The 16,689-nt window shown below is 40.0% G+C and overlaps 1 protein-coding gene across 1 annotated transcript in view; it reads right to left on the minus strand.

Moving 5' to 3' along the window:
* The window catches only part of SNX27 (sorting nexin 27), a 120,364-nt gene that overhangs the window by 34,796 nt on the left and 68,879 nt on the right, over window positions 1-16,689 (minus strand). The window contains exons 6-7 of the mRNA XM_066262131.1: window positions 15,142-15,220; window positions 11,951-12,114 (exon numbers count right to left, since the gene is read on the minus strand). Of these exons, the coding sequence (XP_066118228.1) occupies window positions 11,951-12,114; window positions 15,142-15,220 (243 nt within the window). The remainder of the gene's footprint in view (window positions 1-11,950; window positions 12,115-15,141; window positions 15,221-16,689) is intronic.

A 16,689-nucleotide genomic window follows, 5' to 3' on the forward strand; every position in this document is an offset into this window, starting at 1 on the left:
TCAACACACTAGAGTCCTTTCTTTCTTAATTAAAATTGTTTTTATTGCCTAACTGGTGGTGGTGTAATGGACAGAGCATCAACCTGGGACACTGAAGTCCCAGGTTCAAAACCCTAAGGTTGCAAGCTTCAGTGTGGGCTCATCCAGCTTGAGCATGGGGTTTCTGGCTTGAGTATGGGATCATTCACATGATCCCAAGGTTGCTGGCTTGAGCCCAAAGGTCGCTGGCTTGAACCCAAGGTCGCTGGCTTGAACCCAAGGTCGCTGGCTTGATCAAGTGGTTAATGGCTCAGCTTGAGCACCTCCTCCCCTCGACCTCCATCACGGCACATATGAGAAGCAATCAATGAATAACTAAAGTGCCACAACTATGAATTGATGCTTCTCATCTCTCTCCCTTCCTGTATCTCCAAAAAAAATTTTTTTTACTAAAGTAAAAGATGTGCATAGTTTTTAAAAAATAACAAGTATTACCAAAAAGCTCCTTACAAAAACAGCAGCCTCCTCATCCACAGTAGCAACTACTTTTAATTGTACTTTATGCAGTTTCTTACAATATTCCTTCCATAATTCTGAATTTACACTTATAATTTCTAACTTAGCAATTTTAGACAATATTGAATTGCTTTCTTAGCCAAACACTCCCACTTGCTCCAACCTCTCAAAAATTAAATCATATAATTTCTGTAATCAATATATTATTGTAAGCATGTAAACACTGTTCACAACAAAGTCACAAATCATACTACAACTTTCTTTCTTGCATAATTTATTCTCTGATGTTAAATGCCTCATGTTTTTGTTTGTAACTTTCCATATGACTTGCACCAATTCTTCCACCATAACCAAACACCAAACTCTTCTCAATTAATGAAAACATTCACTTTGTAAAAGTTGTTGACAGTTCTCATCTGCTACTGTCTTCCCTCCTGTTCTTCATCCTTGCAGGTTTATGCCTTTAAAATTGTTACTATTATCTTAATTAGTCTTCAGAAAGAAGCAACTTAAATGTGCGTTCAATCTGCTAGGTTTAGCCAGAATTTAAATAGACCCTACCAAAGGTCTATTTAATTTTTTTAAGGAAAAGGCTCATTATCATCATTATTATCTAATATTTCATCAGTTCTAAGGTGCACATTTTTTCATATTTTGTCATCTCTAAAATTGGGATGCATCTTATAATCGATATATCAGTTTAACTGGTAGTCCTTTTTCTTAGTAGCACATAAAATAACAGGGCATCTTACAATCAGGGACATCTTAGAATTCATGAGATACATTAGATATTATTCCCACCACTAAAAACATAATACAAGCCCTGGCCGGTTGGCTCAGCGGTAGAGCGTCGGCCTAGCGTGCGGAGGACCCGGGTTCTATTCCCGGCCAGGGCACACAGGAGAAGCGCCCATTTGCTTCTCCACCCCTCCGCCGCGCTTTCCCTCTCTGTCTCTCTCTTCCCCTCCCGCAGCTGAGGCTCCATTGGAGCAAAGATGGCCCGGGCGCTGGGGATGGCTCTGTGGCCTCTGCCCCAGGCGCTGGAGTGGCTCTGGTCGCAACATGGCGACGCCCAGGATGGGCAGAGCATCGCCCCCTGGTGGGCAGAGCCTCGCCCCTGGTGGGCGTGCCGGGTGGATCCCGGTCGGGCGCATGCGGGAGTCTGTCTGACTGTCTCTCCCCGTTTCCAGCTTCAGAAAAATGAAAAAAAACAACAACAAAAAAAAAACATAATACAAAAAACAAATTAGGAGAGGGAAATGGAGTAGGTGGACATTACAACTCCCACCTCCCAGAACCAAAGTAGATTACAACTTAACTTAGGAACAATCATCTTGAAAAATCAACTTTGGACTAAACTAAGAAGAATCTATAACCAAGTATCACCGAAGGAACCACACTGAGCTGGTAGGAAAGGTGGAGACACGGAAAGGGCTGCCCTGCTCCCAGGAGCGAGAGGTGGCCTGGAGGGTCTCTCATGGTGGGGTGGGTTGCTGAGAGTTGTGGGTTCTCAGCCACAGGACCGGAACCCCAATCTGGAGCCCCAGAGACTAGAGGAGACGTACAGACAATATTTAGATGAAAGAAGAGCTGAGTTATTGTCTGTGAGAGGGAGACAGAACTCTCAGACCCAGGCTCTGTCTTAAAGGGACCACGCAGAAAACCTCATTCATAGCCACTTTCCTGGGGCTATTCTAAAGCAGGGAGCGCCGAGAGGACTGGAGTTGTAAGAGGAGAGTGTAGTCTCAGGGGCACAGGGAGACTGTGGGGGACAGCCACCCTGACCCCTGTACTGAGTCACTCCCCAAACCTAAAGAGGCCATTCTTTCTGAGAGAAACAAGCCAGCAATTACCCCACCAACCAGAGGCCCTCCTGCAGTGTCAGTGCAGAGACACTTAGAAGCAGGGGTCGCAATAGGGACACAGTTTTGAGTGCTGGGGTCTGGGCTACACGGCCCCCTCAAACTGTTGAGTACCCTCTAAAGGGCGGGAGGGTCCAGCTGCGGCGGCGGCCACTGCACTTGGCCTGTGTGACGGACCAAGGTGAAGCCCAGCGAGGCAGCCCAAGTGGCAGTGGCGGGGGACGCAGCCCAGAGAGGCATCCCGTGGAACCCTGTGGGGCGAGGGGTCCTGCACACTCGTGGGGGGCTGAGCCAGGCAGCCCACACCATGATATGAAGGGGCGAAGCCCAGAGACGTGTCCATAATTCCCAAAGAGGGTGGAGACCGAAGAGGCAGCCCATGTGCCCACAGGGGTTGGAGCACAGCGAGGTGAGGAGTCCCCTGTGCCGCAGAGCAGACTGAGCTGAGGCCCGCAAGCCAGTGCCGGTGCCCAAGTGCCTGAGACCGCAGAGGCAGCAGGGGGCCGGCGGAAAGACCACACTTCATGAATAGAGGGACCACACACTGGCCAAGAGTAGATAAAAGCCAGCATAGGAATGCAGCTGATATTTACAATGGCATCAGGGTCCAGCAGAGGCAGCCAAAAATTCTGGATTGCCTGTAGCTCCAAGAACATTGTTAAGAGCCAGTCAAAAGCAGTGATCCCCACTGTTCTGAGCCAGGTTCTGGCCAGGGAGGTTCAAGGCAGGTACATCCAGCAGCCAGATACAAAGAGCATCAGCTCAGGACCTAACAACCCTAGTTAGAGTGATATCTTCAGGAAAGGCTCCTCACACCTGACCCATATACAGCATAAAAAATGCAGTCACAAACAGCAAAAACAGCAGTAGCAGCAAGACAAGTAGCCCACAAAGGATTACAAACAGCTGAAGCCAACCCAAGATCTTGAAACAACACAACTGAAAGCTGTGGCAGACAACACCAGTCCTATACTCAGCTAGCTACACAAACAACACATCCAAAGGAGCAGTCTATACAGAGACAAAATGGGAAGACAGAGAGACGCAATTCAAATAAATCAACAAGAATAATCACCAGAATAAAAACTGAATGAGATGGAAATAGCCAAGATACTGGATGCAGTGTTTAGAATGATTGTTAGGATGCTCAAAAATCTTAGAAGATGGACATAACAAGCACTTAAACAAAGAGATAGTAAGCATCAAAAAGATCATGGAAATCATAAAAAAGAATCAGACAGAAATGAGAAACACAGTATCAGAAATGAAGACTACACTAGAAGAAATTAAAAGCAGGCTGGATGAAGCAGAGGATAAAATCAGCGATTTAGAGCAGTGGTCCCCAACCTTTTTTGGGCCAGGGACCGGTTTAATGTCAGAAAATATTTTCACAGACCGGCCTTTACGGTGGGACAAATAAATGTATCACATGACCGAGACAAGCATCAAGAGTGAGTCTTAGACGGATGTAACAGAGGGAATCTGGTCATTTTAAAAAATAAAACATCATTCAGACTTAAATATAAATAAAAGGGAAATAATGTAAGTTATTTATTCTTTCTCTGCGGACCAGTACTAAATGGCCCACCAACTGGTACCAGGCTGCAGCCTGGGGGTTGGGGACCACTGATTTAGAGGACAAGATAAGTGAAAGCACGGAAGCAGAACAGCAAAAAGAAAAGAGGATCAAAAAGTCTGAAGAAACTCTGAGAGAGCTCTGTAACAACATGAAGAGAAATAACATCTGCATAATAGGAGATCCTGAAAAATAAGAGAAAGAACAAGGGATAGAGAACCTGATTGAAGAAATCATAGCTGAAAACTTCCCTAAACTGATGCAGGAAAAAGTCACACAAGTTCAAGAAGCACAGAGAATTCCATTAAAGAGGAACCCAAAGAGACACCAAGACACATCATAAATAAAATACCAAAGCTAAGAGATAGAGAAAGAATACTAAAAGCTGTAAGAGAAAAGCAGTCAATCAGCTACAAAAGAGCCCCCATAAGGATGACATCCAATTTTTCACAGAAACACTTGAGGCAAGAGGGAATGGCAAGAAATATTCAAAGTAATTCAGAACAAAAGCCTATAACCAAGACTTCTTTATCCAGCAAGACTATCGTTTAAAATTGAAGGAGAAATAAAAAGCTTCCCAGACCAAAAAAACCCTCAAGAAATTCATTACGACCAAACCAATGCTGCAAGAAACATAAAGGTGTCTGTAGGAAACAGAACAAAGAAAAAAAAATCTAGTAAAAGGAATGTAGACTTAAAAAATAAAACGGCAATAAACAACTACATATGAATAATAACCTTAAATGTAAATGGATTAAAATGCTCCAATCAAAAGACATAGGGTAGCTGAATGGATAAGAAAACAGGATCCGTATGTATGCTGTCTACAAGAGACCCACCTCAAAAAAAAGAAACACATAGACGGAAAGTAAAGGGATGGAAAAAAATATACCATGCAAATGGAAATGAAAAAAAAAGCTGGGGTAGCAATACTTATATCTGACAAAATAGACTTTAAAACAAAGACTATAGTAAGAAATAAAGAAGGTCCCTACATAATAATAAAGGGAGCTATCCAACAGGAAGACATAACCATTATAAATATCTAGTATCTAGGAGCCCACTGTAAAATCACCTAAATATATAAAGCAGATTTTGATGGACATAAAGGGTGAAATGAACAGCAATACAGTGTGTCCGTAAAGTCATGGTGCACTTTTGACCGGTCACAGGAAAGCAACAAAAGACAATAGAAATGTGAAATCTGCACCAAATAAAAGGAAAACCCTCCCAGTTTCTGTAGGAAGATGTGGCAGCATGTGCGCACGCACAGATGATGACATAACACTGTGTATACAGCAAAGCAGCCCACGGCCATGCCAGTCGAGATGTGGACAGTACAGAGGAAAGTTCAATGTGTTCTGTGGCTCGCTAAATTCAAATCCGTGACCAAAGTGCAATGTGAATATCAGTGCATTTATAACGAAGCGCCACCACACAGGAATAACATTACTTGGTGAGATAAGCAGTTGAAGGAAATCAGCAGTTTGGTGGAGAAACCCTGTTCTGGTAGGCCATCAGTCAGTGACGAGTCTGTAGAGGCTATACAAGATAGCTACCTAAGGAGCCCTAAAAAATCTATGTGTGGCCCTGGCCGGTTGGCTCAGTGGTAGAGCGTTGGCCTGGCGTGCAGGAGTCCCGGGTTTGATTCCCAGCCAGGACACACAGGAGAAGCACCCATCTGCTTCTCCACCCCATCCCTTCTCCTTCCTCTCTCCCTCTTCCCCTCCCACAGCCAAAGCTCCATTGGAGCAAAAAGTTGGCCTGGGCGCTGAGGATGGCTCCATGGCCTCTGCCTCAGGCACTAGAATGGCTCTGGTTGCAACAGAGCAATGCCCCAGATGAGCAGAGCATCGCCCTCTGGTGGGCATGCCGGGTGGATCCTGGTCGGGCGCATGTGGGAGTCTGTCTGACTGCCTCCCCGTTTCCAACTTCAGAAAAAAAAAAAAAAATCTATGCGTGAGCCCACCTCAAACTGCACTGAATAGGTATGAACCTGGGAGAGTTTTCCTTTTATTTGGTGCAGATTTCACATTTTGTTGAAATGAACAAAATGTAGCAAGCTGAGTATAGGATTCGTGTTGTCTGCCTCCAGCTTTCAGCTGTGTTGTTTCAAGATCTTCTTGGGTTGGCTTCAGTTGTTTGTAATCCATTGTGGGCTACTTGTCTGCTGCTACTGCTCTTTTGTTACTTTCCTGTGACCATTCAAAAGTGCACCATGACTTTATGGATACACTGTACTATAACGGGATTTCAATACCCCACTAACATCACCGGAGAGATCCTCAAGAAAGAAAATTAACAAAGAAACAGCAGACTTAAAGGACACACTAGATCAACTGGATTTAATATATATCTGCAGAACCTTTCACCCTAAAGCAGCAGAATATACATTCTTTTCAAGTGCTCATGGTACATTATCTAGGATAGACCATATGTTAGGACACAAAACAAGTCTCAATAAACTAAAGAAGACTGAAATCATATCAAGCATCTTCTCTGATCACAATGGCATGAAACTAGAAATCAATTACAATAGAAAAACACTCAAACATTTGGAAACTAAATAGCATGTTATAACAAATAAGTTAACAATGAGATCAAGGAGGAAATCAAATATCTCCTTGAAACATATGAAAATGAACATACAACAACTCAAAATTTACAGGACACAGCAAAAGCAGTAAAGCCCAGCAGGAAGTAAAGCCCAGAGGAAGTAGAAGGAAGGAAATAATAAAGATCAGAGCAGAAATAAATAACATAGAGGCTAAAAAAATAATACAGAGGATCAATGAAACCAAAAGCTGGTTCTTTGAAACGGTAAACAAGATTGAAGAACCTTTAACCAGACTCACCAAGAAATAAAGAGAGAGGACTCAGATAAATAAAGTTAGAAATGAGAGTGGAGAAGTAACAACTGACAAAACAAAAATACAAGGGATTGTAAGAAAATACTATGAAGAACAGTATGCCAAAAAGTTACGACAACCTAGATGAAATGGGCAAATTCCTTGAAACACATTATCTTTCAAAAGTCAATCTGGAAGATCAGAAAACCTAAACAGACTGATTACAACAAATGAGATTGAAACAGTTATCAAAAAACTCAAAACAAACAAAATCCCTGGGCTAGATGGCTTCACTGGCAAACTGTACCAAATATTCAAAGAACTAACTCCTATCCTTCTCAAGCTATTTCAATAAATTCAAGAAGTGGGAAGACTTCCAAGCTCCTTTTATGAGGCAAGCATAATTCTGATTTCAAAACCAGGCAAAGACAATACAAAGAAAGGAAACTATAGGCCAATATCCCTGATTAATTTAGATGCTAAAATTCTCAAAAAAATATTAGCAAACTGGACTCAGCAATACATGAAAAAAATCAAACATAATGATCAAGTGGGATTTATTCTGGGGAAGGCTGATACAATATTAGCAAATCAATCAATGTGATTCATCATATAAAGAAAAGGAAGGAAAAAACTCACATGATAATATTAATAGATACAGAAAAAGTATTTGATGAAATCTAGCACCCATTTATGATTAAAACTCTCAGCAAAGTGGGAATTCAGGGAACATACCTCAACATGATAAAGGCCATCTAGGACAGGCCCATAGCCAACATCACACTCAATGGGCAAAAATTAATAGCAACCCCCTTAAGACCAGGAACAAGGCAAAGGTGCCCCCTTTCACCACTCTTATTCAACATAGTTCTAAAAGTCCTAGCCACAGCAATCAGACAAGAAGAAGAAATAAAAGGTATCCAAATTGGAAAAGAAGAAGTAAAAGTATATTATTTGTTGGTGATATGATGATACTGTACATAGAAAACTCTAAAGTCGCAGTCAAAAAACTACTGGACCTGATAAATGAATTTAGCAAGGTGGCAGGATATAAAATTAATATTCAGAAATCAGAAGTATTTTTATACACCAATAATGAACTGTCTGAAAGAGAAATTAAGAAAACAATCCCCTTCACTATTGCAACAAAAGAAATAAAGTACCTAGAAGTAAATTTAACCAAGGAGATTTAAGACATGTACTTGGAAAATTATAAAACATTGATAAAAGAAATCAAGAAAGATAAAACAAGTGGAAGCATATACCGTGTTCATGGATAGGAAGAATAAACATCATTAAAATATCTATATTACCCAAAGCAATTTATAAATTCAATGCAATTCCTATTAAAATAGCAATGGCATACTTCAAAGATATAGAACAAATATTCCAAAAATTTATATGGAACCAAAAAAGAACAGGAATAGCCTCAGCAATCTTGAAAAAGAAGAATAAAGTAGATGATATCATACTTCCTGATATCAAGTTATACTACAAGGCCATGGTACTCAGAACAGCTTGGTACTGGCATAAGAACAGGCATACAGATCAATGGAACAGAACAGAGAACCCAGAAATAAACTCGCACCTTTATGGACAATTGGTATTTGACAAGGGTGGTAATAGCACACAATGGAGTAAAGACAGTCTCTTTTACAAATGGTGTTGGGAAAACTGGACAGCTACCTGCAAAAAAATGAAACTAGACAACCAACTTACACCGTTCACAAAAACAAACTCAAAATGGATAAAAGAATTAAATGTAAGTCGTGAAACCATAAGCATCTTAGAAGAAAACATAGACAGTAAGCTCTCCAACATCTCTCGCAACAATATATTTGCTGATTTATCTCCATGGGCAAGTGAAATAAAGGACAGGATAAACAAATGGGACCATATCAAACCAAAAAACTTTTGCACAGCTAAAGACAATATGAACAAAATAAAAAGACAAACCACATAATGGGAGAACATATTTGACAATACGTCTGATAAGGGGTTAATAACCAGAATTTATAAAGAACTTGTAAAACTCAACACCAGGTAGATAAACAATCCAATCCAAAAATGGGCAGAAGAAATGAATAGACACTTCTCCAAAGAGGACATACAGATGGTCAATAGGCAGATGAAAAAATGCTCAACATCACTAATCACTAGAGAAATGCAAATTAAAACCACAAGGAGATACTACCTCACACCAGTCAGAATGGCGCTCATTAACAAAACAACACAGAATAAGTGTTGATGAGGATGTGGAGAAAAGGGAACCCTCCTGCACTACTCGTGGGAATGCAGACAAGGGCAGCCACGTGGAAAACAGTAGGTTCCTCATAAAATTAAAAATGGAACTGCTTTTTGACCTAGCCATCCTACTTTTAGGGATATATTCTAAGAACACCAAATCACTGATTCAAAAGAAGAAATGCATCCCCATGTTTATTGCAACATTGTTTACAATAGCCAAGATCTGAAAACAGCCCAAGTATCCGTAGTGGACAAGTGGATTAAAAAGCTGTGGTACATAAACACAATGGAATACTATGTGGCCACGAAAAAGGAATCTTACCTTTTGCGACAACATGGATGGACCTGGAAACTATTAAGTTAAGTGAAATAAGCCAGGCAGAGAAAGAAAAATATCATATGACCTCACTCATTTGAGGAAATCAATGAACAATGTGAACTGAGGAACAGAATAGAGGCAGAAGCGGGATCAAAGGGACCAGAGGGAAAGCGGTCAGAAGGAAAAGGGATGAGAGGATGGAATCAGAGAAGGGAATGAGATGGGTGAAAGTATATATACATAACACAGCGCTATAGAGAGTAGAAAAGCAAATCTTGGAGGGAACAGGGGAGGGCGTTCGGGGGAAGGGGGCAAGGGGAGGTTGAGGGAAACACAAGGGTGAGGGGGATATATTCGGTGGGACACTTGAATCTATGTAAACACAATAAATTAAAATAAAAAAAAAAATTAAAATCAAGGGGAACAAATTTAATATTTTCCAAATGGCACAATTGTTTGCCTAGTAGTGAATCAAAAAATCATTTGAACATTTCTGCCCTGCTGGGAATAAAAAATAGTACAGCTGCAATGGAAAACAGTATAGCAGTTTCTCAAATATTATAAACAGAATTACTATATGATTCAGCAATTCCAATTCTGGGTATGTTAAAAGCAGGATTTTAAAGAGATATTTAGACATCATGTTCATAACAGCATTATTCATAATATCCAAAAGGTAGAAAAAAAACAAAAAACAATGTCCATCCACAGATGACTAGATAAACAAAATGAGACATACACATACAATGAAATATTATCTTGCCTTAAAAAGGAAATCCTGTTCATTCCTATAACATGGATCAGCCTTGAGGACACTGTGCTAAGTGAGACAAACCAGTCACAAAAACACAATTACTATATTATTCCATTTACATGATCAGAAAGCAGATCTCAGCAAAGTTATACTAAGAATATACTCTATGTAGAGCTTGTACTTGAACCAGATATTCTGACTCCTAGCTAATAGTTTTCTCATTCCAACAAAACAAGGCTCTGCTAAATTAATTATTTACAGTCATACTAATATAAACACTGAATACTGATAACAAATATTATAATTTGCCTACATTAGGAAGATAGGAGGGATGAAAAGATATTGGTATTAGTGAGAATTGAGAAAGAAATGAAATGAGACTCATCGTTTACTGGGAAATGAAGTGATACTGCCTGAATCTGAACAATTAAGTAGGAGCAATATGACCATGCTATAACAGAGACATGACAGTAAATATACATATAAAGAAACAAAGAAACAAAGCTAAAAGAGGTAAAAAGTGGCTGCCTTTATGGTGAGGTGAAGTTAAGTGGGGACAACTAATATTTTTCATAATAACCTATGTAGAACTATTTGATGTTTTAAACTCTATGTATGTGTAATTACAAATATTTTTAAAATTTATTTATTGATTTTAAGGGGGGAAGTGTGAGAGAGAGAAACAGAAACATTTATCTGCCTCTGCATGTGCCTCGACCTGGGCTGGAACCAGCAACCTCTTGCATATCAGAACGATGCTCCAACCAACCAAACCATCTGGCCAGCTTAATTAAAAGTGTTTTTGAATACTGTAGTTGGGTTGCTCAGGTAGGTTAGAGCATCATCCTGATACACCAAGGTTGCGGGTTTGATCCTTGGTCACAGCACATATAATAGTCAACCAATAAATGCATCAATAAGTGGAACAACAAAATCATTGTTTCTCTCTCTAAAATTAATCAATGAATAAAAGTTAAAAAAATTTTTTTAAAGGTACATAGAAGCCATAATGCTCATTTTCTGTTGTTAAAAAATATATATATATATTTTAAACTCCAGGATTTCTCTACTTCTTATTTATCTTTGGTACTGGCCAGTTAGCTCAGTTGGTTAGAGCGTTGTCCTGAGACACCAAGGTTGTGGGTTTGATCCCATCAGGGCACACATGGGAGGCAGCCAGTAAGTGCACAACTGAGTGGGGCATCAAATGAATGCTTCTCTTTCTCCTTTCCTAAAGATCAATTAAAAAAATTTTTTTTTAAATTTGAGTGAGAGGAGGGGAGATAGAGAGACAGACTGCTACATGCACCCCAACCAGGATCTGCCTGGTAACCCCCATCTGGGTCCAATGCTCTGTCCATATGGGGCTGATGCTCACAACCAAGCTATTTTCAGTGCCTGAGGCAGAGGCTCCACAGAGCCATTCTCAGCAGCTGGGGCCAATTAGCTTAAATCAATTGAGCCATGGCTGTGAGAGAGGGAGAGAATGGGGGAGAGGGAAAGAGAGAGAGAGAGAGAGAGAGAGAGAGAAAAGGGAAAAGGGGAAGCGGAGGAGGGAAGGAGAAGGAGATGATCACTTTTCCTGTGTGTCTTAACCAGTAATCAAACCCGGGACTTACACACACCAGGTCTACACTCTACCACTGAGCCAACTGACCAGGGCCAAAGTTTTTTTAGAAAAGCAAAAAACTTATTTATCTTTTGTGAAATGGTATAGCACATTTTATAAATTTGACTAAGATCCAGGAGGCAAAGCAGGTTACCCAAGGATTCACACTAAACTGGCAACCCACTAAATACAAACAGAAAAAACAAATCAGGCCTTTTCAGAAAGATAAATTCACCCACCTGATGAAAGAAGTAGGTAACAGCAAGGTCGTTGTCATTTAAGAGGATTTCTTCTTCTGTTGTAAAAAGCCACTTTCGAATGGTCAGGCAGGTGCCTGGCACAGCTGATGTATAATTCTGGACGTAGAGTTTATGAGGAAATTCATTAGGTGCCAGCTTACGTACTAAAGAGAAGACAAAACAAAGAAAGCTAAAGTGAAAAGATTTACAAGGAATTTTCCTAGTATAAACTGCAGATAAAGTATAAACAGGCAGATCAAGAATGGCAGATTATCATTAACCAGAACATCATCTTAGATACATCAAGGAGCTCTGCCTTAGGACAACAAAAGGAACATTTGTCTAGCCAAATCTACCCCTTCTAACTATGACTGGCCAGTTGGGCCTCAAACTGACTAAACTCTATCATCTGAATGACACAACATTCAGTTAACATGCTGACTCTGCAGACAGCACCTCTACAAAGTCAGTTAAAATAACTGATCCATTATCTGGTACGTTACAGCTATGCCCACTGAAAGTCTTTAAAGCAAGATTCTCCTCTTACCCAGCTACAGTGCAGTCTCATTGCGACATCTTAGTTGTTCACTGATTGCTTTCTCATATATGCCTTGACCACGGGCCTTCAGCAAACCGAGTAACTCCTTGCTCAAGCCAGCGACCTTGGGTCCAAGCTGGTGAGCTTTGCTCAAACCAGATGAGCCTGCGCTCAAGCTGGCAACCTCCGGGTCTCAAACCTGGGTCCTCTGCATCCCAGTCTGACGCTCTATCCACTGCGCCTCCTCCTGGTCAGGCGACAATGCAGTCTCTCATGTGGCAATCTTCGTTTTAAAATATTTTATGTATTTATATTTATTATTTTTACAACTTTATTTATTGATTTTAGAGAGGAGAGAGGGGGAGAGAGAAGGGGGGTAAAAAAGAGAAGCAGTTGCTTTTCCTATGTGCCTTGACAGGGCAAGCCCAGGGTTTTGAACTGGCAATCTCAGCATTCCAGGTCGTTTTATCCACTGAGCCAGCACAGGTCAGGAATATTTTATTTATTGATTGTAGAGAGAAGAAGAAGGGAGGAGGAAGTAGTGGGAAGCATCAACTCATAGCAGTTGCTTCTCATATGACCCTTGACCAGGCAAGCCTGGGTTTCAAACCAGCAACCTCAGCATTCCAGGCTGATGCCTCATCCATTGCGCAACCACAGGTCAGGCTCAAGTGGCAATTTTCAATGAACTGCTTTAATATTTAAGAGTTGAAAGGCTCTCCCTATCCCACCCCACAACTTTCTGAGTAAAGTTACTTCCTCTTCTTAACTGCACAAGCAGGATAAAACACTACCTTTTTTTTTTTTTAAGAGAGAGAGAAAGAGAGGCAGAGAGACAGACAGGAAGGGAAAGGGGGTGGGGGGTGGAGAGAGAAATGAGAAGCATCAACTCATAGTTGCGTCACCTTGGTTGTTCACTGATTGTTCCTCATACATGCCTTGACTGGGAAGCTCAAGCCAGCAACCCTGGGATCATGTTGATGATCCCACATTCAAGTCAGATGAGCCCACGCTCAAGCCGGTGACCTTGGGGTTTTGTACCTGAGACCTCAAGCATACCAGGTTGATGCTCTATTCACTGTGTCACCACTTTCAGGAAAAAACCAAACAAAAAACTATCACTTTTAATTCCTATATTGATTTTCTTTGGAATGACTCAATTTTCTTCTCTCTCTTTTCTATAGATCAGTTTTTTCTCCTGATGGTTAATTGACTTTATAACAATCCCAAAGACAAAATATTTTATATATTATTTATTAACTAAAGCTTAGAAAAGAAGGATAAGGTTAGACACCCAATGTCCTGGTTCCCTAGTAATCTTTTAAACATTTCTATCTGCCCCAGTTAGACTGTAGGGAGTTGGGAAGATAAAGCATAATAAGGACATGGCTGCTTCAGGGGGAATTGTCCTACATTGACCTTGGACAGCAAGGCAACCCAAGCTTACCAACTCTCTCCTTTTCTGGGACAAGGAAGATTGATTTGATCAATCAATATTATGTCATTTCTGGCCTTAGGCCTGTGTACGTATGTAGGTATACTGGTGTGTGTGTGGAAAAGATCCATAAATTGTAGAAAATAAACTATAAATAATCTATGTCACTGGGAGAGCACTCAGCCTTCCTCCCCTCTGTGGTCTCAATGCAACCAAGTGTGACCAACATCACTAACTTTTATAGAATAATACATGAGACAAGCTTCCTGTCATAATACAATAAAATTTCCTAGGAAGAAGATATCTACTTACAAAGAAACTTAAAGATATACATTAAAGCTATAGCTTTTAAGAAATTTATCTCTTAATTCTTGAAAACAAAAATCTATTCTTAAAAAACTACAAAAAGCATAAAGAACACTAAAGTGAACTGTTGCTAAATAATATCCCCTCTTTATAAGACCGTTTCACTGGAATATATAATTTTGAACCTCAGGAGCCTGACCAGTAGTGGCACAGTGGATGGAGCCAACCTGGGACACTGAGGTCCCAGGTTTGAAGACTGGGGTCACTGGCTTGAGTGTGGGCTCAGGCTCATGCAGCTTGGGCATGGGCTCAAGTGTGAGACCACTGACATGATCCCATGGTTGCTGGCTTGAGCCCAAGCGTTGCTGGCTTGAAGACCAGGGTCACTGGTTTGAAACCCAAGGTCACTGGCTTGAGCAAGGGGTTATTGGCTGGCATTGAAACCCCCCCCCCCCAATCAAGGCACGTATGAGAAGCAATCAATGAACATCTAAAGTGGCGCAACTGCTAATTGATGCTTCTCATCTCTCTTCCTTCCTGTCTCTCTCTCCTCTCACTGTCCTCTCTCTCTCATGCATGCGAAAAAAATACTTAAAATGAAAATTAAATATAAACAAACAAACAAACAAACCCCATTAAAGTATTCGCTTCAGTGCTGGGTGTAAATAACTTATACTTACACAAGAGGAAAAAGATCAACAGTGACCAGATACCCTTTGACTTGGACTTAAAGGATGTACCTGGCCGGCTTGTTGGAGCCAATCCTAGTAAGTGGAATCTCCCCTGGTCTACAAGCTCCTCTTCTCTAGGCAAATAATATCAGAGTGATAGCATCTGGGAGCTTAAGTCTGACAGTACTAGAATAAAATAACCCCACTGTCACAAAACTTAATATTAGTCACTGGCACTTACCAAAGGAATGATTGATCACTTCAAATAAGGCAAAGTAATTCACTGTAGTACTGTCCATGCCAACCTTTGCTGCAATAGCCTACAGTGTAAATGGAATAGGTTAGTTTCTGGAAAACTAAATTAGATAATGCTGTGGGAAAACAGATGCATGAATGTGAAGGGAGAAGAGAGGGGTTTTGCCATCTTGGCTTCACATAAACTAATTCATGGTCCATAGCTATTCTTTGTATGTATGTATACACATTGAAATTAAAGGAAAAAGATAACATATTTGATCTAAATAGCTATGATCTCTAAGAATGAGTTTCTCTCCTCCAACTCAAGCTGGTAATAGTCTCTCTTTAAATATCAGCTTTCCTTCCTAAAATGACTCCAGCCCACAAGGGTGTTTTTAACAGTACTTATAAGAAATGTGCTAGATAAGAACAGATCTTAAGAAAAAAATTCTTAAACGTCCAATCTTGTAGAGTCAGCCTACATTTAATATAGGCTGTTAATATACAAGATCTACATTTCTGGTTCTTGAGGCTTAAAATACTTTTTATCAATTTTGTTCATGTTTCACAAATTATTCTTGCTTATTTTTCAAATGCTCCATGTCTCACCATCATCAATATAGCATGAAAATAGCAAACGGTTGGACAAAACAGAGATAGGTTCAACAAGTATCAGTCCTTCTCTCTAGGAACTAAGGTCCTAACATGACAAATAAAAGAAATTGAAAGACTCCATGTGCAAATAAATAAAAAGTGAAATTACATAATTACAAATAACAAAACACAAACTAGTAATACCAAAATTTCTTTTCAAGATCTATCCCCATATAAATAAGGTTTTAATTAAATGATAAGATTATTGAATATTAGTGTTTTAGTAAACTAAATATGATTATATCCTTATTCCCATATCTGGGGAAAAAATGTGAAAACATTAGGCCTTGCTAGAGAAATACCCACCCAAAATACAAAAACATCAGCAAGTGATAAAATTAATGTTTCCTTATAATCATATCATTTTATAACTTCAGAAATACCCCAGATCCTACACCTATCTTTTGCCCTGGTACACAGCATATGAGCAAATGTATGGGGGGTAGATACAAGCATTAACATCCAGAAGCCTGATACTCTCCCTGAAAATCTTGATCAAATCAGAATTAAAGACCAATGAAAGGCCCTAAAAGCAACAATTATACCCATCACCCAGATCCTGATCTTCAAATACTGTTTCTCACTGAAAGGAAACAGGACTCCTTGGGGAAATGGCTGATTCTAGATCTAGTATAGGAAATATATATACAAAGATGAGCCCAGAACTTCTTGTACCAAAAAGCAAGAATGTTATCATAAACAAATGGGTTGTATCAAAAGAAAACAGGAGTAGACATGAAGGAGCTTCCATAGGACAATTCGAGTATCAACAAGACAATATACGCTATTGATTAAATCAAGTTGAATATGTAAAAACCCACAAAATACTAAATAAAATAATCACATTGAGTATAACTGGAATCAACTAGGGCACCAATTTTTTACTCTGAAAATTGGC

This window comes from Saccopteryx bilineata, chromosome 2, assembly GCF_036850765.1.
Source record: "Saccopteryx bilineata isolate mSacBil1 chromosome 2, mSacBil1_pri_phased_curated, whole genome shotgun sequence".
NCBI classification, from domain to species: domain Eukaryota; kingdom Metazoa; phylum Chordata; class Mammalia; order Chiroptera; family Emballonuridae; genus Saccopteryx; species Saccopteryx bilineata.